General features: G+C 39.9%; 2 protein-coding genes and 1 long non-coding RNA gene across 3 annotated transcripts; 1 reads left to right on the forward strand and 2 right to left on the reverse strand.

Annotated features, from left to right (window-relative positions):
• Positions 1 to 3445: 3445 nt before the first annotated feature.
• Positions 3446 to 4976, reverse strand: LOC147537902 (uncharacterized). Its single transcript, XM_086642879.1, has 4 exons — positions 4320 to 4976; positions 3841 to 4130; positions 3656 to 3746; positions 3446 to 3523 (listed from the first exon to the last, which is right to left on the reverse strand). Exons 1-4 carry the CDS (start codon positions 4974 to 4976, stop codon positions 3446 to 3448), a joined length of 1116 nt encoding a protein of 371 aa, XP_086499005.1.
• Positions 4977 to 7024: 2048 nt separating this feature from the next.
• LOC147537903 (uncharacterized) lies at positions 7025 to 10465 on the forward strand. Its single transcript, XM_086642880.1, has 5 exons — positions 7025 to 7053; positions 7903 to 7983; positions 8500 to 9308; positions 9427 to 9555; positions 9717 to 10465. Exons 1-5 carry the CDS (start codon positions 7025 to 7027, stop codon positions 10463 to 10465), a joined length of 1797 nt encoding a protein of 598 aa, XP_086499006.1.
• Positions 10466 to 14543: 4078 nt separating this feature from the next.
• On the reverse strand, positions 14544 to 15135 carry LOC147537904 (uncharacterized). The gene is made up of 3 exons (XR_015226128.1): positions 15078 to 15135; positions 14860 to 14997; positions 14544 to 14670 (listed from the first exon to the last, which is right to left on the reverse strand). It is a non-coding gene; the product is annotated as an uncharacterized LOC147537904 (long non-coding RNA).
• Positions 15136 to 26513: the final 11378 nt, after the last annotated feature.

Here is a 26513-nt window from a genome sequence, read left to right on the forward strand (position 1 = left end):
AAAAAAAAAAAAAAAAATTTCACTCTCTCTCTAGAAACTCCGGCGAAGGGAACCCCTTCGCCGGAGTTTCTAGAGAGAGAAAGAGAGAGACTGAAATTTTTTTTTTTTCTTCATGGTCGCCGGCCGGAAAATTTTTCGGCCGGCGACCAAATCGGGGAAGACAAAGAGGTGAGGTGGAGAGAGAGTGAGGTGAGGTGGAGATAGATTGAGGTGAGGTGGAGTGTTTTTTTTTATTTCCCCTTAAAATTTATTTCCCCAGAAAATCTCTAAAATTATACATATTCCCTTTAAAATTTCACACCCCGGAAACTATTTAGCTTTCCCCAAAGCGCTGGCCAATATTAATTAGGATTTTTGAGGGAGAGGAGCAAAAAAAGGGGGGTAAATTAGCTTCCGCCCTAGGCCATTTCCAAATTGAGGGAGAGGTCCAAAATGTCAGAATTGCCTGACAATTCCTGTTTCAAAGGGTTATTCCTTCCCTTTTTGCCCCTGCCTGCTTCTCCCTTACCTGTCTTAATGGCTGATTGACACGGCAATTAATGAGCCGGAATTGTCTAATCCTTAGCATTAAATGAGGAGAAAATATCTCCAATTTTATTTCCTTTCCTCTCCAATCTGATTTCCTTCCCTTATCTCCCCGCCCAAATCTCTCCTTGATTTTCTTCTTTCTCTCTCTATCCTCTGTTCTCTCTCCTCTAATGGCGTCATTTTCACCCAAATTTTCATCCAAAAATTTGGGTTGAAATTTTCGATCCCCCCCAAAATTTATTCAATTGTTTCTAGCTCTATTTATAGACAAAAGGTCATCATCTTTTGAAAGACCAACTGTTACTGTTCTTCAAAATCAGGTTAGTGATTTTAATGTTCATCATCTTCCTGGCTTGAAGGGAACACTAGTGTTTTGCCTCACTCATCTTCTGCCATGAATACTCCTTAAACAAAAACAAAAACATTTAAACTCATCTTCTAGCCTTGAATGTTATCATTTAATGTTATCATTTTAATGTTCTTAAATCTCATCTTTTAGCCTTGAATGTTATCATTTAATGTTTCTTTTGCTGGACTGCTCCTTAAAGACAAACAGTTAGACTCTAGAACTCATATATATTTGTTTTGCTTGACTGTCCCTTTCATGTTTCTGCCATGAATACTCCTTAAACAAAAACAAAAACATTTAAACTCATCTACTTGCATTGAATGAAATCATTTAAAGATGATGGATATACTTCCAACAGAAGTCACCAAAATGATGAATATTAGGATCCTATAAACATCTCCTTCGAAACAAATGATTTACTGTAACACTGGTTCATTCCCCACCCATCAAGTACTTCAAGATCACCACCCTTAATGAATCTGTATATTTACTAGTAAGTATACAGTTCCCTTTTTGTTTTATAGTTGGTTGTACATTTTGTAGTTCCTACTTAGTTATATAGTGTGTGTTCTTGGTCAGTTTTCTGTACATGTTTCCCTACAGTGGCCAAGTTGACCTTACATTGTTCAGTTCCCGTTTTGCAATATGTCTATACTTTTCGTTTCTTTAACTTTTACAGGTTGGAACGTCATATCTCTAATCTTAACACGTCAACTGTGAATCGGTACATTTTCATTCCTTATATGTTCGTTTTTGTTGTTCAACTATACTGTACAATTTTACGTTCCCTATCCGTTAGGCCGTTCCCTCGTAGTTGGATAGTTTATAGTACATTCTTCAGTTCCCGATTTATTCTCTTATGCAGAATGAACAGAGAAGAAATGCCGTCCCAGTCAAATGAAGAGTCCATTGGTGAAGCAGAACGTGAATTCTTCAGTCCCCACCCATCAAGTACTTCAAAATCACCACCCTTAATGAATCCCCACCCATCAAGTATTTCCCTAATGGCCCCCTACTTTGTGACCAACTTCCCGCCTGGCCCCCTACTTTACAAGAAATACCCATATGGCCCCCTAGTCGCCGTTACCGTCAGAAAACCGTGAAATCGCACATTTCACTTCCGTAATTGCCCTTCCGTGTTGTCAGGCGTGCCTGACAACCACGCCCCGTCAAATCGATACATTAAATGCCCAGATTCACCTTTTTGTCAATTCCAACACAAGATTTAGTCCCTCTCTCTCCTCTATTCTTCATCTTATCTCTCTCTATTTAGTTCATCTTTCCCAACAACAAGCTTAACTCTCTGTCTCCATCTTCATCACCTTTAAAGACTGGTTCATGAGAAGATCAAAAAAAGAAGATATGGGTGGTGGCGATGAACAACAAAGTACAGTTACGGTAAGATACCTTCATTTATCTTCACTCTCTCTCCATCTTCATTTTCCCCCATTTTTTCCCCAATTTTTCCCCTTAAAACTTCTCTGGTTTTACGTTTTCTCTCTAGATATGTCAAATTTGTGATGAAAAAACACATTACGGGTTAGATTGTCCATGGATCTACAGTCCCTGCAAAGCTACAAAATGTATAGGCATTCGATGTGTTTCTGCTGCGACGAACAGGGAAGGTAAAGTTCGAAAATACCTAGCTTGTCAGTTTATTACATGCCCTAGCTTCCAGTGGCTTGATGAGGCGAAGGAGGAAGTAAAAATTGGATCAAGTGTCTCAAAATCTTCACTGGTTTCAAGAAATGGCTCAACTGCTTCAGATTTGCCTAAACCCTGCTTTAACTGTGGTCAGCTTGATCATTGGGCTAAGGAATGCCCATGGTCCGATACACCTTGTCCGAGACCACATTGCACAGGTAGGAGGGTGATCCGAACTTCCTTAACGACTCAAAATTATGGGAGAAAATTCTTTACTTGTGGTCTTGCAACAAATTCGATTGGGTCGCGGAATGGATTGAAAAGGTTGAATCACCCAAAGGAAAGTCTAAGATGGTATGTAGTGAGGTTCCTTATGATGAGTTCTGTAAGGATTTTATGAAGAAGAATGTTATGTAACCTATAAACTTTGTTCTACCTGCTGTTATTTGAGTATGAATTTCATTATATTTTGCCCATCTTTGTTCTACCTGCTGTTATTTGAGTGGATAGATCAGTGTCACATAGTGAGGGGGTCATATGGGAAAATGGGGCCTTACGGGAAAATGGGGTCATATGGGAAATGGGCATATGGGAAAATGGGGCCATATGGGAAAAGGCTCAAATATAATGTTCAAAACACATCCAACATACCAAGTTCAAAACATCACTCATAAACATCCAGAATACTAAGTTGAAACTAAATCGTAACACTAAGGAAATTGATATGTTCAAAATAAACACATTCATAAACATCCAGAATACTAAGTTCAAAACATCATTCAACACATCCAGAATACTAAGTTCAAAACACATCGAATTACTAAGTAAAACATCATTCATACCATGTCCAAAATATCAAATAAACACCATTCACGAACGTCAAAAGACTTTTCAAAAGCTATCACAGGCCTCCCGGGTCTCGGCTCATATTGAAAAAGGTTGTGCGTCGTCCTCCTCGACCCCTTCGCTCGATAAAGATGGGCTGTGTGTCGGGGCAAAGGGCTGCATAAGGCATATGAAGGAAAAGGGGTTAAATAGGAGAAGGAGCTAAATAGGAAAAGGGGGCTAAGAAGGAAAAGGGGCAAAATAGGAAAAGGGGGCTAAAAAGGAAAAGGGGCAAAAAGAAAAATTTACCTCTCCCCACACTGATTCATCAGGAATTGGAACAACTCGATGGTTATACGTCTTCGAGAAGGCTTCAACAGTGAAGAAGGGACTGCAATACCTATATATGAACAGAAGATAACATAGTATAAGTTGCCACTTTGTTCAAAATCACAACATAAGGAAAGGGGGCCAATAGGGAAAATAAATCTTACTTAGTCAGATCTTCTCGCCTAGGCACTATAACAGCCAGTGCATGTACACATGGCAAACCAGAGATCTGCCATGCACAACAGGTGCAAGTCTTCAAGTTCAGATCTACTTGCCACCTAGCCCTATTAGGTATAGAAACGTTCCAAAGAGTTGAGTCAGATGGTGATACAATGTAGTCCCTAATGCTCTCCTTCCTTTTTGTCAACTCCTTCTCCACTTTTGGTACCAATCCATCCTGTTTCCATCCCCTGGCCTTCATCTTTCGGTTATATATAGATGACATAACCATCATCTAGTACATTTCAATCATCTTGCACAAAGGTTTGTCTCTGAACTTCAAAATTTGACTGTTGAAGCTCTCAGAGAAGTTGTTGGTGATGTACTCACACTTAGCAGATTCATCAAAATGGGATCGTGCCCATGTACTTGGGTCTTCTCTCATAAGCCACTATTTGGCGACTAAGTTGGTACTTTCCATTACTCCCATCCATCTATCAAACCCACTCCTGGTATATGACTTGGCTGCATTCCAAGCCAATTCTTCAAGATGCAGACCAGGGTGGACCCTTTTGAAGTTTTTGTACATATGCCTGAAGCAGTACCTATGCCTACCAGGACCAAATACAGTATCTACTGCATCTACTAACCCTTTCTGTCGGTCTGAAATAAGGGTAAGAGGTTGAGGGTGTCTCTGTAGATGACCTCCAACAGTCTCAAGGAACCTAGTCCAGGTTTCCTTACACTCATTTCGACAGATGTATATGGCTATTGGAAAAAGGCCATTACAAGCATCGAGAGCCATTATAGACAAACATACACCAACATATTTACCCTTCAAAAAGCACCCATCGAGACCCAATACTGGTCTACAACCATTCAAGAACCCATCAATACTAGATTTGAAAGAGACACACATACCTGTGAAATTGCCACTGTTGTCATCCCTAGAAACAGTTGCAATGCTACCTGGGTTAGACAGAAGTATCTGTCTTGCCATTTCTGGTGCGAGACGATACCCTTCTTCAAAATTCCCGTTAACCTTCTCCAACATGATATTCTTAGCATTCCAAGCAACTTTGTACGTGACATTCACCCCATGATTTGCCCTAACCCATTTCATTATAGTATCGACAGTCATCTCTTGGTTTCTCATAAATTCCTCTATCAGACCCTGTGCTATCCACTGAGAATTGGCCATTGGGTTTTTATCTTCAGCATCCGCGGCACAAGTATGCCCCCAACCCTATAAGTATTGCCATCGGGCATTGGACCAATGTAAACCCTCCACTCACAACTCGGTTCCCTACATTTGTACTTCAACCTCTTCTTCTCATTCTTCACTTGTTTGAATGTGAAATGATGAGAGATGGCATATGACCTCATGAATGATCTGGCCTCATTAATGGTTGGCCACATCATGCCTGCCACCAGTGGTTGCTCCCCAACTTCTCTTTCGGCCCCTGCCTCCTCTGCCATGTACATATTCTGAGTCCCTTCAACAAAATCTAAATACTCATCAAATCTTGAATCGTATTCATCATCTTCGTCCTCTGATGAATCCATACTCTGATAACCTTCTTGAGGATCGACATTCTCATCTAAGTTACAACCCTCCTCTTCTTCAGTAGGGTTATCCTCATCCCCTCCTTCAGTTCCTCCTACTATGACCTCTTCTGCCCCCACCATCTGTCTTAGTATCGATCTCCATGTATCAGCATCACTAGACATAAACTGATCCCAATCAAAGTTGGCCTAGTCAATATCATTTCTTGTTTGACCCCCTAAATCTTCCTCAACTTGGTTTGAATCTGTTCGAACCCCTAAATCTTCCTCCATTACATTGTTTCCTGTTTGGCCTCCTAGATCTTCCTCCATTACATTGTTTCTTGTTTGGCCCTCTAGATCTTCCTCCATTTCATTGTTTCCTGTTTGGCCCCTAGATCTTCCTCCATTTCATTGTTTCCGGTTTGGCCCCTAGATCTTCCTCCATTTCATCGTTTCCTGTTTGGCCCCCTAAATCTTCTTCCATTTGACTGTTTCCCGTTTGACCCCCCAAATCTTCTTCCATTTAATTGTTTCCCATTTGACCCCCCAAATCTTGATCCATCGTATCAACCTCAGTATCTCCACCTATGTCTTCCTCCATTCTATCAATCTCTGTGCCTTCCCCAAAATCTATATCTGGTTGATCAATTTCGGTTTGCTGGCATGGTGAATCTTGTTCGTTCTGGTTAATGTCTGGTTGTCTAACTTCTGAACCTGAATCTGACGAATCCGTTGATGTCGATGATGAATCTATTGATGTCGATGATGAAGCATCTCCCATTCGCCCCCTGAAGATTGTGGACAACTACCAGACCCGCTAGCAAAATCACCTCTTTTCTGTTCAATCTCATCATCAGAATCAATAATGATCAGGTTAGGTCTTCTTTTTACTGCTCCTCTAGTCAACATTATCCTTTTTCCCTTCCTCTGTTCTTCTAGAAACCTCAACCCTTTTGTGGCAATTATTTCCCTCAGCCCATGCCCACCCTTCGACTTAAACCTCTTCATTTTAGGGGGGTTATGCCATTCACCATGCCATTCAAGGTACAAACATGGTGGTGTGGGGGGGGGGGGGGTTCTAGATGTTCAACAACAAGAAAAAATGGAGATATCCACCGCCCCTTCTCAAAGTTCTAGCCTTCAGAAAGCAAAGGTTCAATGTTTCATCGTCTAAGACCATACCAAGAAAGGACTTGCTTTGAACAATTGCCCACAAACTAAGCACAAGCATTCCCTCTGGTAACTTAAACCCTTTGCATGCGGCGTCAAGGAACTTCAGGAGCGTCCACTCCTTCGTCAGAGGGACATCAATGTCTTGAAATATAACTACATCTCCACCAATGTACCGTGTGTAGTGAATATGGTTCCAATCGGTGCCCTCAGGAAAATAACCACCATAGTGAACCTGAACATCGATCAGATGTTCTACTGGATAAAGGGGTTCGTATTTTTCGTCCATGGAAGAATTTTGGGGAAAATCAGATGAGAAGAAGAAGAATAAAGTAGGTGAATGAAGCAGAGTTTTAGAGAGAGAATAGATAAGAGTCAGAGAGAGAATGAACTAGAAGAAGAGGGAAGTTAAATGCTGGGTGGGTAGGTGAAGACGAAGGGGAGTCGTTGTCTTCCCAAGAAACGGCGGGCATGGGGGAAAGGCAACCTGATGGGGAATGGTATTTAATGCGTCGATTTGACAGGCTGCGTCCATTTAATGTATCGATTTGACGGGGCGTGGTTGTCAGGCACGCCTGACAACAAAGAAGGGCAATTACGGAAGTGAAATGTGCGATTTCACGGTTTTCTGACGGTAACGGCGACTAGGGGGCCATATGGGTATTTCTTGTAAAATAGGGGGTCAGGCGGGAAGCTGGTCACAAAGTAGGGGGCCATTAGGGAAATAACCCTACAATTTTACGTTCCTTATCCGTTAGGCCGTTCCCTCGTCGTTGGATAGTTTACAGTAAATTCTGAAGTTCCCGATCCTTCTCTTATGCAGAATGAACAGAGAAGAAATGGCGTCCCAGTCAAATGAAGAGTCCATTCGTGAAGCAGAACGTGAATTCTTCAGTCCCCACCCATCAAGTACTTCAAGATCACCACCCTTAATGAATCGGTATATTTTCATTCCTTATATGTTCGATTTTATTGTTCAACTATACTGTACAATCTTACGTTCCTTATCCGTTAGGCTGTTCCCTTGTTGTTAAATAGTTTACGGTACATTCTTCAGTTCTCGATCCTTCTCTTATGCAGAATGAACAGAGAAGAAATGGCGTCCCAGTCAAATGAAGAGTCCATTCGTGAAGCAGAACGTGAATTCTGCAGTCCCTACCCATCAAGTACTTCAAGATCACCACCCTTAATGAATCGGTATATTTATTAGTCAGTATATAGTTCCCGTTTTGTTTTATAGTTGGTTGTACATTTTGTAGTTCCTACGTAGTTATACAAGGTGTGTTGTACTTGGTCAGTTTTCTATACATGTTCCTTCTCCTCTTCACCTTATTCCTGTAATTATTCAGGTTTGAACTTGAATTCTTCCCTTCGAATGCTTCAAATTTGTCAAGATCATCACCCTCAATGAGTACAGAAGCAATGAATCGGTACATTTTCTCATCTGTTCTCCCGTTCCCCTTCAGTGTCCAAGTTGGCCTTACATTATTCAGTTCCCGTTTTGCAATATGTCTATACTTTTCGTTTCTTTAACTTTTGCAAGTTGGAACGTCATATCTCTAATCCTAACACGTTAACTGCGAATCGGTACATTTTCATTCCTTATATTTTCGATTTTATTGTTCAACTATACTGTACAAATTTACGTTCCTTATCCATTAGGCCGTTTCCTCGTAGTTTGATAGTTTACAGTACATTATTCAGTTGCCGATTCCTATATATCGATATATTTCTTTAACTTACGCAGGTTGGAATGTGGTTTTTTCATGCCTAATTCGTCAATTGTGCCTCGATCATACAATTCAATGATTCCATAAGAGTTGAATCGGTACAGTAATTTGTGTGTTATACCTTTTTTTGACTGGGAGTTGTAAAATGTCTGCTTCACAATTAAATGTAAGGTAAATTAATCCGTTCTTAGTTTTAAACTTTGTGTATTTTTGTAGGTCGCCAAGTGATTTCTTCTTACTCCCGCCTTCTAACCATGGTGATGGATCTACTGCTCTTGTCAGAAGAGAACCTCTCCGGTCCGAGAGTTGGCCTGAAGTATTCACCCATGAGGGTCAAGAATTTCCTGGCGGTGTGATTGCATTTCGCCAGGCTCTCAGTCGATACTCAATCAAACACGGTTATAATTATGTGTTTGTGAAGAATGGCCGCGATCGTGTAACCTGTGTTTGCAAAAGTACAAAATGCAAGTGGAAAATAAACGCGGTTGCTCCTCTTAAGTCGAGATCTATGTTTATCCTGAAAGCCTATAACCCCGTTCACACTAGTGAAGACTTCATCACTGGTGTACGCAAACCTCGACTATCGACTGAAGCTGTTAGTTTATTGATTGCAGAAGACATTAGAGAGAACCCTACCAAGAGCACGAAGGATATTGTTAGTTCCTTAAAAAACGATTATGGTATTAAACTAAGTTACTACTACTCATATCATGCTCGAAATGCGGCAATTTGTATAGGATTTGGTGATGAAGCTGATTTCTATGCAAAACTCTCCTGGTATGTTTATGCTCTGTCAAGATCTAATCCTAACAGTCATATCGATCTGGAAGTTGATGAAGAGTCGCATCGTTTTGTAAGAATTTTCATTGCTCTTGGAGCATGCATAGAAGGTTACAAGCATTGTAGACCTCTGATATTTGTTGATGGTAAGTTTGCTAAAACAAAGTATAATGGATGTATTCTTGCTGCAGTTGCGAAGAATGGAAACGACGGTAATTATTCTATTTCTCTTGAAACTGTTCCTCGTACATTATATAATTGTCAGAAGACTAAACCGTTATCTGTCCATTTGTTAGTTCCCGAGACATGCTTACATTTACAAGAAACAGTAATGTTTATACTCAATCATTGTGTTGTACGCAGGTTTTTTCATTCTTGCCTATGCTGTTGTTGATGTAGAAAACGATCACAACTGGCTCTGGTTTTTTGGGAATTTGAAGAATTGTATAGATATTGGTGAATCACTTACTTTTATGTCTGATAAGCATAATGGTATATTAAATGGTTTCGGAATGTATTCCCATCGGCCAACCACTCCTATTGTGTGTGGCACTTGCGGAACAATTTGAATTTACGAGTTAGAAATGGTGCCAAGAAGTCAGATTATTTCCAGTCGTTGATGTTCAATGCGGTTCGTGCACTTACTACCTCAGACTTTAGCAAATACACTGGGGAGATTTGTGTAATGGGTGGGGCTGGAGCTAAAGCTTTTTTGAACTCAGTCGACCCTGTTCATTGGGCAGATGCCTTCTTTCCAAGGAAAAGGTACGGTTTAATTTGCTCTTCCTTGTCTGAGTCCTTCAATTCATGGATCCGAGACGAGAGAGTTATGCCAATAACAGTCATGCTCGATATGCTGCGCATGAAGATCATGAATATGATGAACGAGAGGCGAGTCGAGTCATCTAGTTGGTCTACCTTCTTATGCCCGAAGGGAGATAAAGAAATGCAACTGCGTTACAAAGTGGCTTGTAGTTGGACGTGCGTCCAGTCCGGAGAAGCTCAGTACGAGGTATTGTCTATGCCCTCCCATTCAGTTGACTTGGCCCAACGGACCTGCACTTGTCGCAAGTGGCAAGTAGAAGGCATACCATGTGAGCATGTGATTCTTTGTATAAAAATGAACGGTGGTGATGCCTCTTCATTTTTTTATTCCAATTTCACTACCAAAGCCTATTGTAAGACGTACAGTCATCCCGTTAAGCCTGTACCTACGTTTGATGAGCCTAAATCATATGACCCAGACACGATGATTCTTCCTCCTCTCACAAAGAGACGTCCTGGTAGACCTCGTACCACTCGAATTGAAAGTGCCGGGTATTTTCCCAAAAGACAGAGGGTGTGTGGCAGATGTAATCAACTGACGACCCACAATCGTGCATCCTGTAATGAACCAATATAGCGATGGGTTAGCACTTATCTATCTGATTTTGTTTAGCACTTCTTCAAGTGCCCAGTATTTTGTTAGCACTTCCTTTGAAAATGTAAGTTTCTTTTTGTTGTCTATTGTTGTATGTAGAGTACATTTCATGATTTGCAGTACATGTGTTTCTTTATAGTAAACTGTTTTGTTTACGAAACAGAACATTGTAAAACTTTCAGTACATTATAAAACGGTCAGTATGTATGTTAATGCCTGTGTGTACATTATTGTATTTTGTATGTTTATTGGAACGGAAACATTGACAGTAAATCCTTCACCACGGTTAGAAGGCGGGAGTACGAAAAAATGACTTGGCTACAAAGTTTAGAAACAGGAACGAATTAGTTTTACAAGTTTCTACCCTTCACAAAGTTTTGTTGTCAACTACAAAACTTACAGTATATTATAAAACTGGCAGTAGATTATACAACGATCAGTACGTTGTGCAATGCCTTGTGTCCTGTATGGTATGTTATATGTGTATTTGAACAGAAACATTGACAGTAGATCCATCACCATTGTTAGAAGGCGGGAGTTAGAGAAAATGACTTGGCGACCTAGAAAATATACAAAGTTTAGAAATAGGAACGAATCAATTTACACTACATTAAGTTGTGAACAAGACATTTTACAACTCCCACTCCAAAAATAGTATAATACTACCAAATGTGTTATTTGATAGTTTCTAACCATTGAGTACCTTTCACATATTGTGTCCTTTGGTCGAAATTGTACATAATGATTTAGTCTAAGTTGTACAAGTTTTTACCCTTCAAAAAGTCTTGTTGTCTACCACCAAACGGACAGTACATTATAGAACTGACAGTACATTATATAACTGGCAGTAGATTATGTAATGCCTTGTGACCAGTATGGTATGTTGTATGTGTATTTGAACAGAAACATTGACAGTAAAGTATAAAACTGACAATACATTATCTAACTAAAATACCTTTGGTCGAAGTTGTAGAATTTTAAAACCTTAACTTAATTTTCCGCTCTGGCATAATACAAAACAGAAGTATTTTTCAGTACAACAGAAGTTAATAACATTTCCACAACATTTTCACAATTATCAGCCCTCCTTTTTCATCATCTTACTCCAAGCCTTTTGTGACTCCCTTAAAATTTTGTACGTCACCTCCGTTCTCATTCTTCTAGCTCTGTCGCTAAATTGTTCGGGCTGCGTGCAACTGTTTGGCATGTTAAAGTCTTGACTGTCTATGAATATTCTTTCCAGATGCAGCATTACGTAAAGACCGCAGTCCGGTCTGCCAGATAAAAACAAATTTTCATTATACGAAGTTGTAGACATTAGAAGAGGTAAACAAGAGAATGGGACTTACTCTTTCCCTTGCTGTGGACATTCTTCTTCCCTTAAAAATGGGATCTTTTTCTTCAGTCGTTTTCGTCCGTAGTTCAATTCATTTAACACACCTGCAAGGAGTATTGCAAACTCCCTTGCATTCTTGTTGCACGTTTGAGCCAGCTGTCGATCATTGATTAGAGAATTATAGTGTGCCCAATCATTTTCATGGAACCTATACACTAGAAGCGTCCAGTGGTAACCATAGTATGCATCATCGGTGTATGGTGTGTTAATTGGAACACACAACGCTGAGGTATGGCCTCTGATAAACTGCTCCTTAATTCTGGTCTGTAAATTTGCAGTTATTGTATCGGGGTTGCGTTTCTGGTTTATCAACGTCTGCAAATTACCAATCATACATTTTAACAAATATTTGATAGTAACACAATACAAAAAAGTGCGAAGCAATCTTACGTAGAGGATGGCTGACAAGAATATGATCTCTTTGCTTTTGTTATCTGGCCTGCTGTGAAGGTGGTCTGCAAACCAATCGATGATTTGAGAGTCGCACTCTCTATACATCATTAGATCATCTAACTCTTTTCCAGTTAGACGGTGTTCATTATCTTTCTTCCACACCTCCAGTCTGTACCGTACATGTCATAATTTACGAGACATTCAATAATGTACGCGACACATTCAAATGTGTAATAAATTAAAATATTTACAGGAAACTTACTTTTTCCAGCCTTTCTTGCTGAACTCTAGCAGTAGAGGTCTTTCTTTCTGAAGCACATAAGGCCAAAGCCCTCCTATTTTCCAGTCACCTAAGCTCTGTTTGTCTTCTTTGTTCAAATTCAAGGATTCCACAGCCACAATTTCCTTTCCCGTATCTGCCTTGAATGTCGCTTTCCGCACACGTGGGTTTTGCTTCACCCTTCTTATAAGAGAATTCTGAAGAGCCTTTGACCCTGATTCTCCTTTGCTTGCCACTCTCTTTGGAGGGGAAACATTTTTCTTTAGCACTTCTTCGACTGACTCTTTGCCCATTTTGATTATATCTGCAAAATCAGAATTAGGTGGTGTCTGCAAAATATCTGAAGTATTATGTTTGCTCGTCCCCTCTTCTAGTGGTGTCCAAACCACTATTTGTGTGCAGTCAATTCCCAGACCAAAGCTTGGTTCCGTTAGTTGGTTGTTGCTGATTGTACTACCCTTCTCTTCACTTGCTACATTTTTTTAATACAATGTTAGAGATTAGGTTTGTTAAATAATTTATAATCAATATAATAACATAAACTTCATCTATTTGAAACAAAAATATGCGAATCTTACCTTTTAACAAGTGAACTTTATATTATAGTTTTAGTGTTTCCTCTCTGTTATGAATCCTCTGAAGCCAAGAGTCATCGTCGCTCGATAAATTAACATCCTTGCCCCAAAGCTCATCTCTCTCATCCTTTCCGTCCTTCTCTTTGTATTTATCTGTTTTTATGTAATCGGGAATTAATATATGTCATTGAATTTTTCAAATTTACTGGTAAGGGAACAACTGAGGATGCAGGGTAAAATTCCCGATCAGTAAACTCAATCCCAGTACCCGTTTAGTAACATGTTGTTAAACGATATGTCATAAAGTACCGTTAAAGTAAAAACCTTGACTAAAAGGAAACCACCTAATATGTCATAAAGTACCGTTGTTCAAGCCATTTTAATACGATAACCACTAACAATAAACATGTCATAAAACCTCCTATCCTTAACTACTCTTTAGTACTATTTAACTGTGATTGAAATGAGTTTGACTGTAATCGAGATTAGAGATTGCCTTTTCCTTTGCCGGCATGCTTTTGTTTCTTTGCATCATCCTCTGACTCGGCCGATTCATCATGATCATCTATTTCACTGTCACTTTCCTCTGCTTGACCGTCTTTCACAGTTTCTTCTTCACTTTCAGTTTTGTCTTCATCACTTTCACTACTTTCTTCTCCATTTTTTTCTTTTATTTCACTTTCCTTCTTACCCTCATTTATCTGCATCTGTTCTTCTTCACTACTCTCACTGTCGGTCTCACTCTCACTTATCTGACTTTTTCCTGCCTTATTAACTTCATTTTTCTCCACTACTCTCACTATCTCTTCTTCTTCACTACTCTCACTGTCACTTTCCTTTTTACCCTCATTTATCTCCATCTGTTCTTCTTCACTACTCTCACTGTTGGTCTCACTCTCACTTATCTGACTTTTTCCTGCCTTATTAACTCATTTTTCTCCATTACTCTCACTGTCTCTTCTTCTTCACTACTTTCACTTTCACAATCACTCTTACCTTCCTGGTTCCCCTCATTTTTCTCTATTTCCTCTTCTTCTTCTTCTCTACTCTCACTTTCAGTTTCACTTCCTTTTTTATTCCTCTCCTCATCCTTTTCTATCTCACTTTTATCCTTACCCTCTTCTTCTTTATCAGTTTCACCACTATCAGTTACACTTCTTTCTTGTTCCTTCTCCTCTTCTATATCTTCCTGTCCTTTATCCTGCTCTTCCCTCCCATCACTCTCACTTACATTTTCTTCTTGTTCTTCCTCCCTTGCTGCTTGCGCAGTTACTTCCCCCTCAGGTTCTAGCTGTTCTTGACTTGGACCCCCTTCATATGTTGTTGTTTCCATTCTATCTTTTGATTGCAGCACATCGGAATAAGCTTTTACAGCTGAGTCTCTTTCTGCGCATGCTTTGACCAGCTCTTGTCTCAAAAGGGAGATTTCTCTTTCTTGGTTCTCTATTCTTTTCAGCAAATTGGTTAAGCTCTTTGGATTTTCTCCTTCCGACAAAATTCTACTTTCAATATCATTTTCTGGCCAGATTCTTCTTTCATATACCTGCAAGATTTTCCATATATCAGAAAGTAACATAACTTACTGTAAACTAGAAAACTGACAAGAAATTAGAAAACTGACGGTTAATTACCACACTGACAGTACATTATAAACCTGTTGATACATGAAATCATAGACTGTAAATTTGTTACTACAGTTTATATGTTTCAACTATTAGATGCAGAATTTTACCTGGTCCTCTATAAAATTCTGAAGTTTGTCGTCGAATGTCTTATCGATTTCTTGCAAAGACCATCTCACCAATCGAGGCACTTCATCCTTAACCTTGCTTATTCTATCGTAGCATAGAGTATGCTCGCAGAACCAGATCTATTCAGAGATAAAATCAATTATATAACCAATAAAATGTCACTGAATATACCAACTGTGGTGAAAAAAATCATACTTACTGGAAGGACAATTAGGCATCCAGAAGCTTTGATTGGATCGTGTGGGTGCCAACTGATCATGTCCATCATGTACGCGTGCACTGCTCTTGCCTACGATACTTTTTTATGCTTTCCATCGATTCCAAGCAGTTCAGGAAGATTGGGGGAATGGAGTAACCAGTACTCGAAGCAAACAGTAGATTAGCAGATATTGATAAGATTACCAGCCTGACAATATCCATATCATCCACATCTTCATCGTCTACGGCCTTGGTTAGAGCATCGGATACCTTGTGACATGTCACATAACCAGGTACTTCTCCGCAATATTTGACACAAAAGTCAATCTGCGGTTGCCTTAATACCTTGGTCTTGGGTATCACATCTTCAATTTCCCACTCCATTGGCGAGCCCAAGATGAGGGCCACATCCTCTGGTGTCACCTGAAGCTCTTTTCCTACTATTGTGAATCTTTCAGTCTTGGTATTGTAGAGGCTGAGTAATTCAAAAATAGCTTTGTTCGGACCAATCGGGTTTGCCATGTCCAGCTTGTTCTCGTTGAATGTTCTCAATAAGTATTTGAAAGGAGTCTCATCCAACAACTCCTTCTGTCTATCACTCAACTTAAAATAAGTTGTCTTCATTTGGTCCCAAATTTTACGTAGGGACCACTTGTAAGCCTTTGACAATTTGCTATTAAGTTCGTCGGGTCTGTTTTTCAACTCATTTCCGCTCTGTTGACTTGCTTCTCCTTGAGTTTTGATTTACCCTTCTTTTTTCGTTGAGGACCCTGTGGTTCTTGGGTTGCTTTCCTCTTTCCCTTGGTATTCTGCACTATTTTTGGTTCCACTTCCTGCGGGAACAGATAAGTTTACAGTAAATTCAAAAACTGACAGTATGTTATACAATTCATTCTGTACTGTATGGTATGCTTTGTTTGTTGGAACTAATTTTTTTACCGTCAATTATATCACTGACAGTGCATTATGTAATGTACAGTGTACAGGATGGTAAGCCATATGTGTATTGGAACAAATCAATTCACAGTAAACTATAAAACTGAGAGTGCATTATGTAATGTATGGTTCACCATATTGTATGCTTTGTGTGTTTTGGAAGAAATCAATTTACAGTAAACTATAAAACTGACAGTGCATTATGTAATGTATAGTGTACAGTATGGTATGCTTTGTGTGTGTTGGAACATATCAATTTACAGTAAACTATAAAACTGACAGTGCATTATGTAATGTATAGTGTATAGTATGCTATGCTTTGTGTGTTTTGGAACATATCAATTTACACTAAACTATAAAACTGACAGTGCATTATGTAATGTCTAGTGTACAGTAAGGTATGCTTTGTGTGTTTTGGAACAAATCAATTTATAGTAAACTATAAAACTGACAGTAAACTATCTATTTACAGTAACCTATAAAACGGACATTATAAAACTGACAGTGATCTAGACCAAAGCTTTGTCAAACAGTAAAACGAAATACTTTGTGCATGGGAACTAAAAAGTTTTTAGACCTCTGGATCATGTACATGAAACTAAAAAGAGTTAGGTTCGTAACCGTAAAATACTTCAAAGCTTTGTCAAAAAGTAAAACGAAATACTTTGTGCATGGGAACTAAAAAGTTTCTAGAGCACTGGATCATGTACATGAAATTAAAAAGAGTTAGGTTCGTAACTGTAAAACACTTCAAACCTTTTGTCAAATAGTAAAACGAAAGGATTTGTGCATGGGAACTAAAAAGTTTGTAGAGCACTGGATCATGTACATGGAACTAAAAAGAGTGTGGACTTTTGTACCTTCATCTTCTTCCTTGGGCTACTCTTTATTGGTTGCTGCTCAGGCCTCTTCTTTTCTTTAACTGATTTCGATCTCGTCATTGCTGGTTCAGTAGGGATTTTCTTTGGTGAGGTTTTTTTTGTGTTTTTCTTCACCATCTGCAAACAAGAAGTTAAATTTGTAACAGATTTTTCGGAAGATTTAGGGTTTTTCATCAGATTTAGGGTTTTTCTTCAGATTTAGGGTTTTTCTTTTTGTTAAAGGAAACCTAATGTTTTTTTTGAGAAAACTTACCTTTTATGAAGAACAATCTTTCACTGATCTTGCACTAACGAAATAAAGAACAACCTGAGAGTTTTGAACTGCTTTTTAGAGAGAGAGAGTGAGCGGTTTTCTTTCGGTTTCCAAAACTGAAAGGCGTGGGATCGAGGTAATGGCGAAGTGACGTTGGCGTGGAGCAGTCATTCCAAATCTGACTGGACGTCAGATTTTGGCCAAAAAGTTGGTCAATTTCGCTCTTTTTCGAATGGCAAATCCGTAATATCTTTAAAATCGAAGGTTTTTTCGTTTTCCACTTTCAAGGGGCTGACACTTTGGACCTGATCCTTAATTCCGGACTGCCTCGGGCCCGGTCCTCATTCTTCCCCTGATTTTGGGCCGTTTGCCCAAGGCCTCTATTACACTATTTCCAAGTAACTAATATAAACCAAACCTTTATTTTATAATAAATTACATATAATTCATGTATATATATATAATTTACTAATATCACACAAAAAATTATAATTTATGTTTTTCAGAAAAATAAATAAATAATTGATATAAATTAATTTTTTCTCTACTATATATAAATATTCTTTTTATTCGAGAAACCACCACAATGAATTAATGACCGACAACCTTTTACCCACTGTCCATTCTATCCGCCTTCTACTTCGATCAGAATAACGTCGAAATCTCACAAATGACCCGTCAAAATTCCTGGTTACTCAAGAGTTGTCCGATAAATGTCCCAGTTCAACCAAAATAAGTATTCGAATCTGAATCCTAAAAATCACGAGCTTTGCTCAGCGGTCTAACTCGTCCGGTTCTCTGACTCGGAAATTTGGGTGCTACAGGTGTTCGATGAAGTAGTTGGCAATGACGCGAAGAAACCATAATCATTTCCAAGAAATATTACAACTACATATTTGTTCCAAACAAGTACAACCGTTGGAATAAAAGTATTATTTGATTATGTCTTCATCGATATCAATTTTAGACCTCCCTTCAATGAGCAGAGGAGTGGCAATCCTGGATTCTTCACCTTCATTTTCGTCTTCGACCACCAAAGAGAAATCGATCCTGAGTTTTTCCTCTTATCTTCCTTCATTCTTCTTCTTCCTCTTATTTTTCACTATTAGAAATAAAATATAAGCTTTATTGTGCATCGTGTGATAGGCCCAAAATGGGTCTATTTCCGCAAGTATACGGGATCAAGTTATAGTAAATTCGAAAGTTCAGAATCGATCCACGAGGATAAGTAATTTTGGTTTAAATCTCAAATTAACACGCCTTTTGTAAAACTGGTTTTGTTTGGGAAATGATTTTTATAAGAAAATAATAATATACTAAGAAGAATGAAAGCAATACGAGAAATGATCTAGGATTTTCGATTCCACCACATAAATTCACTCCTTAAAACATGCACTTAATTAACTAATTCTTTTTTCCATCTAACTCAAAATCTAATATAATGGACTAATTAAATTTCGGAAGATATTCTTCATAAACTTATTTCTTAATCATATATTTCTAAATGACTATCATATAAAGACTATACTCTTTAACTATTATTCATGATCTAACAAGCATATTTCGTCTAACAACTTAACAAAAGTATGAGATATCTAATTATGAAGCATGAACAAAGAAAAGAAGATACAATCTAAATGGAAAGACAATTAATAGACATTAAAGCTCAATTAAAGGATTCAATCATTCAATCACACATCTCAAGAAAAGATCAAGTATGTGTTTCCTCTACAATTTCCTAGATATAAAATTAGCTACTCATTGAATTTAAAGACACATTCATTAATAGAAATAAAAGCATGGAAATAAATGAGACAAAGAAAAAAAGTCACCCAAGAAATCAAATCCTTGCTCCAAATATTTTCCAATTATGATCCAAATTATACTCCAAATCCAAATAATAACACTTTTTATTGCTTGATAATAGGTGAAAGAAGAGATAGGTTTAGAAGAGAGGCAAAAGAGAAATAAGTTGTAGAAAAGAAATGGGAGAAGAAAATAGGTGAAAATAGAAGTTAGATCTAGAAATTAGAAGTAAAAGGAGTAATAAAATAGAAGGACAGAGGCTAGGATTTCTGTTGTTAGAACTAAAAGAAGAGGGAGAGAGAGAGAGAGAAGGAATAGGTAAGAAGGAATAGATAAGAAGAAATGAGAGGGATATCAAGTCTAGTAGAAGAATGAGGAGAAAAGACATTTTATAAGGCTATGGTTTATTAGGGTTAAAATGGTAGAAGGTGAGAAATATGAGGGTCGTTTTCTGAATTCTAGGATTTTTTAAAAACCCTAAAGTTGATTCACCAAGAAGTCTGGCGGTTAGGGTTCCAAATCGAGCTAGGGTGGAAATGGGGCATTGTAGCACGGTGAGAAGCAGTAGACGTCGAATCTTGACGTTGCAGCGCGTTGTGCTGAAACATGACGTTGAAAGAAAGACTGGTGTGACGTGGCCACGCAATGCAGCGTGTGGCAGAGAATGCTGAGCGTTGATCAAAGGCACGCGGATGCAAACGAACAAGATCTCGCACACGTGGTTGGGACTACGGTAAGACGGATGCTCCGCGCTGTACTGGATCGCACCTACAGCGGACTCGATGCTTCGAGTGTACACAGAATTAAGTTGCGACTGCCTCTCGACTGTGCCACATCATCTACTCGTATCCCACTAGCCAGAACTGTGCTCGAGAGTGTACCGAATCTCCTCGAATCTTCGTCTTTTTATAACTTTCTTGTCTGGACTCCGATTGGTCTTCCTTTTTCACCTATGGATTCGTATCAGACTTTACTTTTCATCCATATACTGATATTGATTAATTTCCCAGAATACCTTTGACTCTAAATGACCAAAATGCCCTTCAAGTATCTTTTTCATGTTTTAATCGTTTTTTCACACTTAACTCCACAAAAGACAACTAATCAGTAAAACCAATTGTTATGCTCAATCGGGGTTAATGTGAACAATACGAGTAATCCAAGACAAGCAATTGGAATAGTAAAGAACAATCAAGAACAGAACACAGAGATTTACGTCGTTTGGTTGGTGAGACCTACTCCACAGCGACAACGGCGCGATGATTTCCACTATGTTAAGCAAACAAGTTTACACAAGAGATTCGTGAGATTGTGCCTACTGATATCTCCTTAGGGTTTAGTTTATATAGCCCTTAAACCCTAATCCCACCGCCTCACCGACTCTCTACAACCGGCTCTCTCAACAACCGACATTATACACGGATAACACTAATCACCGACATAAGCCTAGCTTCCGCATTCCGCTATGTCTCAGAGTCCAGCTCTGCCTCACAGCCCTGCTTCGCATACCAGCTTTGTCTCAGCAATAAGCTCCGCTAAGGGTCCGAAATTCGGCGCCGAGACCTCGGCGGGTTCGATACCAATCCATATTCGAGTCACTTCTAAAATTCTCCACCTAGACTTGAATATGCTCCTCTTGACTTAGATCTGCCACCATCATAGCTCAGCGCCTCTGAGCCATCGTCGCTCCAGCCCTGCTATGGATAACATCTGGAAAACCCAATCAGGTCTAAGCAATGCTTAAACTTGAAAGTTGTAACTGCCTTGGTCAGCATATTCGCTGGAATCTTTGCCGTAGAAACCTTCTTCATCGTGATCTTCCCTTGTTCAATCACGTCCTTGATAAAGTGATACCTGATGTCAATGTGTTTAGTTCTCTCATGATACATTTGATTTTTTGTCAAATAAATAGCACTCTGGTTGTCGCAGTAGACCTCTGTCACCTCTTGCTTCAAGCCCAAATCCCGAACTAAACCACTCAGCCATATTGTCCCTTCACTACCTCTGTTGCTGCCATGTACTCAGTTTCCGTTGTAGACAGCGCTACCACCGACTGCAGCACTGCTCTCCAACTAATGGCACTCCTGCAGAGTGTGAACGTATAGCCCGTCAGCGACCTCTTCCTATCAAGATCCCCCGGAAAATCCAAATCTACAAATCCAACTACCGAACCAGAAGTGTTAGCCCTTCTGTCGTAAACCAAACCAAGCTCTGCAGTTCCTCCTAGATACCGTAGTATCCATTTCACAGCCTGCCAATGACCTTTCCCAGGTCTACCCATGTATCTGCTTACTACACTAACAACATGTGAAATATCAGGCCTTGTGCACACCGTAGCCTACATAATGCTACCTACTGCATTTGCATAAGGCACCCGAGACATGTACTCCGTCTCGTCATCAGTTGTTGGTGACAGTTCCCCCGAAAGCTTGAAGTGTGCTGCCAATGGAGTCTTGACAGGTTTTGCCTCAGTCATACCAAAACGTTCCAACACCTTCTCGATGTACGTTTTCTTAGACAAGAACAGTTTCCCAGCAGATCTGTCTCTCCGTATCTCCATACCCAATATCTTCCTTGAGGCACCCAAGTCTTTCATCTCAAACTCACCCTTTAACATGTGGATTTCCGACATATCCTTGCAAGCTATCAGCATGTCATCCACATACAGGAGTAGATAAACATAAGAACCATCGATAGTTCCCTGTGGTACCCACAACTATCATACCTACTTCTGTCATAGCCGTTTTAAACCATAAACATGTCAAAACGCTTATACACTTCCTAGGATAGTGTTGCAGTCCATACAAAGACTTCTTCAGCAAACAGACCTGGTCTTCTTTCCCGAGAATCTCAAACCCCTCTGACTGATGCATATAGATTTGTTCCTCCAGCTCTCCATGTAAGAACGCAGTCTTAACATCAAGCTGCTCCAATTCCATATCATATAAAGCAACCATAGCAAGTATCACTCTAATGGAGCTATGTTTAACAACAGGAGAAAATACCTCATTGAAGTCTATCCCTTCTCGCTGTGTAAATCCCTTAGCTACTAACCGTGCTTTGTAACGTGCATCTTCCACCCCTGGGATTCCTTCCTTCTTTTTTAAAACCCATTTGCTACCAACAATCTTCTAACCCTTAGGCAGCTTGGCTAATTCCCAGACCTGGTTCTTCTGAAGAGACTCAATCTCTTCATTCATGGCAAGAGACCACTGCCGTGAATCATCGCTCCTCATAGCTTCTTCATAGGTGCATGGCTCACCTCCATCTATGTTTTCTCCCACACTAAGTGCAAATGCAACCATATCGGCCATCCCATACCTTTCCGGTGCCCGAATGTCTCTCCTTCCCATGTTCCTCGCAACACTGTAATGAACCAGCTCTGGTTCATCTTCCTCAGCTTGCTCATCTACCTGAGGCCGAACCTCTATCGGAGTGTCTATTTCAAACTCCACCTGCTCCTTATGATCTTCCTTCTCCACCTGTTTACCAACACCCTCCCGAGTATCTACAGGCATTACCTTCTGAGTTACCATGGCTAACTCATCAAAAGTAACATCTCTACTTATGAGAAACTTCTTCGATTTTTCATCCGGATTCCACAACCGATAACCCTTAACTCCAGGCTCATATCCAAGAAATACACATTTCTTAGCCCTAGGATCAAGTTTACCTTCCTTAACATATGCATAAGCCGGACAACCAAAGATCATCAAGTTCTCATACTTAGCAGGATAACTAGACCACACCTCATTAGGAGTTTTACACTCAATAGATGTACAGGGTGAAATATTTACCAGATACGCTGCCGTGTTCACTACTTCAGCCCAGAACACCTCCGACAGCCCTGCATTCGAAAGCATACAACAAACTCGTTCCAATAGAGTTCTCTTCATACGTTCCGCCACCCCATTCTGCTGTGGGGTCTTTCTGACCGTATGGTGTCTCACTATTCCTTCGTCTACACAGAACCTATTAAACTCGTTTCCGCAAAATTCCATGCCATTGTCAGTCCTCAAGCGTTTGATCGATTTTCCAGTCTGCTTCTTGATCAAGGTCTTCCACTGCTTGCACTTGACGAATGCCTCATCTTTGCGTTTCAGTATGTAGACCCATACTTTCCTGGAAAAATCATCTATCAAGGTTAACATGTATTTACCCCCACTATGTGAGCTGACCCGAGAGGGACCCCAAAGATCTGAATGGATGTAATCCAGCGTTCCTTTGGTATTATGAACCGTTGTACTGAACTTTACCCGACATTGCTTCCCGAAGACACAATGTTCACAGAATTCCAGTTTTCCCACCTTCTGCCCACAGAGTAAACCTTGCTTGCTCAGTATAGCCATCCCCCTTTCACTCATATGCCTTAACCGCATATGCCATAGCTTGGTAGTCTCAACTTCCTTGTCTGATGATGACACCGATACAGATTCTGTAACTGTGTTACTCTGTAGCACATATAGACCATTCTTTTTCAACCCCTTCATAACTGTAAGATTCCTCTTACAAACCCGAAGAACACCACCTTCACCAACATATTTGCAACCATTATCATCCAGAGTTCCCAAAGAGATTAGATTCCTCTTCAAATCTGGAACATGTCTGATGTCTGTTATAGTCCTCACAACACCATCGTGCATCTTGATCTGAATAGTACCAATTCCAACCACCTTAGAAGGAGCGTCGTTTCTCATTAACACCTTACCGCCATTAATGATTGCGTAAGTAGAAAACCATTCCTTATGAGGACATACATGGAAAGCACAACCAGTATCCAAAATCCACCTATCTTCAGCGAAGCAGGCATTGATCGCCAGAACCATAGCTTCATCACATTCTTCAATGATTGCCAAGGCACTACCATCATCTTCTTCAATGACTGCTGCCTCTGTTAGCTTCTTCCTAAGCTCAGGACAATTCCTTTTGAAGTGCCCCTCCTTCTTACAATTAAAGCATCTGTACTTCTTAGGTTTCGATTTAGATCGTGAACGATCCTTCCCATCGACCACATGCTGCGACCTTCTCCTTACCCCCCAAACCATCACCTGAGCTGCTTTCTTCCATTGACCTCCGTCTCAACTCCTTCGAATTCAATGCTGCTTTAACATCCTCAAAGGTTGTAGTTGTTTTTCCAGACATAAAAGAATCAACAAAGCTCTCATATGATGGTGGCGGGGATGCAACAATAGTACTGCCTTATCTTCTTCTTCGAATTTGACATCTATGTTTGCCAAATCTTAGAATACTCGGTTGAGTTCATCCATATGGTCTTTCAACTAGGGGTGGCAATTTGGTCAGAACCGGCGGTTTTTTTCCCAAACCCGCCCCTAATGGAACGGGTTTTACCGACCTGTTTATTAAACGGTTCGGGTTTGGTATGAAGTTAAAAAAATAATCGGGTTCGGGGCGGGTTTGGTATTAGATAGTAAACTCCGCCCCGAACCGATTAGTACGAATATATTAAATATATGTTTTATTTAAGGTTATGTTTCTAAAAACTTAGTCTTATATTATCAATTTAACTATGTTATGTTTTATAATATTTAAGTAGTTGTAGTGTTTATGATTGATATACTCAAAATCTTATAAAATTTTGTTAACGATTGTTATGGTACTTCAAACTAAAATAACTTTTGTGAAACAAAATATATTAAACGGGGTGGGGCGGGGCGGTAATGGTTTAGCAATTTTTAATTGGGGCGGGTATGGTCATTGAATATCCACCACGATTAATTATTGAGACGGTAATGGTAAAACCCGTTTGCTAACGGGACGAAGTGAAGGATTTATCCGTTCGGTCTGAAGGAGATGTCCTTCCGAAGGAGTGTCCTTCGACCAAGGTGGCAATGCGATCAATTTGTCAGTTAGGATAACGATGACCACACGTAAAGATCATCCAGTCCGGTCCAATTAGGGGTCGTAATGCTTTGCTAGAAGCCAACTACGATCATCGGATCAAGGAGTTGATTCGAGGCTAACATAGACCGGATCCTACAACGGGTTACACATAAGAGTGGTAACTTGATCGGAGAGATTTGACTAGACGGGAACTGGCTAAAGTTGGATGGGATTCAACTGGAAAGGCCGAAAGGGTCCGAATGGAGATTCGGGACAAGATAGAAAGGAGGCTCTTTGGGCCGGCCATGAGATGGCCGACCAGAGTAAGTGGGCCGGCCATATAAGGCCCATAGTGGGCTGCCCTGGCCGGCCACACTTAAGGGGATTATCAAAATACCCCAAAAAGGGTATTTTGGTAATTATCTTTTCTGTGACCCAGAAAATAGAAAACCTAATCTGAATGAGATTCTGATTAGGGTTTGTCTATATATTGGGTCAGTTGAGAACAGAAAAGGTGTGGATTTTTCTCTAAGGAAAATTATACAGCTCTCTCTCTCTCTGAATATACAGCTATTGGAGAGAGAGGAATATAGAGAGAAAGTTCCCATTCTATCAATCTAGTCAAGAAGAAGAGTTCTTCTCAACCTTCTACTAAGTCCTAGCAGTCTGAAAGGAAGGGAGATCAAGTCTATTCACTCGGTGTCTCAAGTAGAGGAGCTACAGTTGGAGCTCTCGATCTTTGCATGCGATTGGAATGGTTCGAGGGAAAAACGCGTTAAGGTATTTATCCCTCTCTAGTTCATTGATTAGTTTATGCATATAGGTCCTGGGCAATCTAGTGTTAAACATGAGATGTTTGAGATTCCGCTTACAACACTAGGTAGTGTATAGGATACACAAAAACCCTACACGAAGTTGGGAAGGGGATGAACTATCCCAAACCCGCCCCGTTGACATCCCTACTTTCAACGATTCCCCTTCTAACATCTATAAACTAAATAATTTCTTATTTAGATGCAAACGATTAGTTAGAGATTTCGTCATATACCTTGTCTCCAGCTTACTCCATAGCCCATCAGCTGTAGTTTCCGTCGCTACTTCCCACAAGGCCTCATTGCTGAAACAGAGTAGAATCTGACCATGAGCTCTCTCCATGAGATCTTCCTTCTCTGCTTCTGAAAGTGTTTCAGCGAGTGCAGCCTTCCCAATCAACGTCTTCAACAGACCCTGTTGAACTAATACTGCTCGCCTCTTAATCTTCCAAAGATTAAAATTGTTACTTCCATCGAACTTCTCGATCTCGTATTCCGCCATCGTACAAACCTCAAAACCTCAGCTCTGATACTAGTTTGTTATGCCCAATCGGGGTTAATGTGAACAATACGAGTAATCTAAGACAAGCAATAGGAATAGTAAAGAACCATCAAGATTAGAACACAGAGATTTACGTGGTTCGGTTGGTGAGACCTACTCCACGGCGACAACGACGCGATGATTTCCACTATGATAAGCAAACAAGTTTTCACAAGAGATTCGTGAGATTGTTCCTACTGATATCTCCTTAGGGTTTAGTTTATATAGCCACTAAACCCTAATCCCACCGCCTCACCGACTCTCTCTACAACCGATATTATACACGGATAACACTAATCACCGACATAAGTCGAGCTTCCAGCTCTGCCTCAAAGCCCTGCTTCGCATAACAGCTCTGTCTCAGCAA

This window comes from Eschscholzia californica, unplaced genomic scaffold (assembly GCF_041429995.1).
Source record: "Eschscholzia californica isolate CP2 unplaced genomic scaffold, dmEscCali1.0.p SCAF_5, whole genome shotgun sequence".
NCBI lineage: Eukaryota > Viridiplantae > Streptophyta > Magnoliopsida > Ranunculales > Papaveraceae > Eschscholzia > Eschscholzia californica.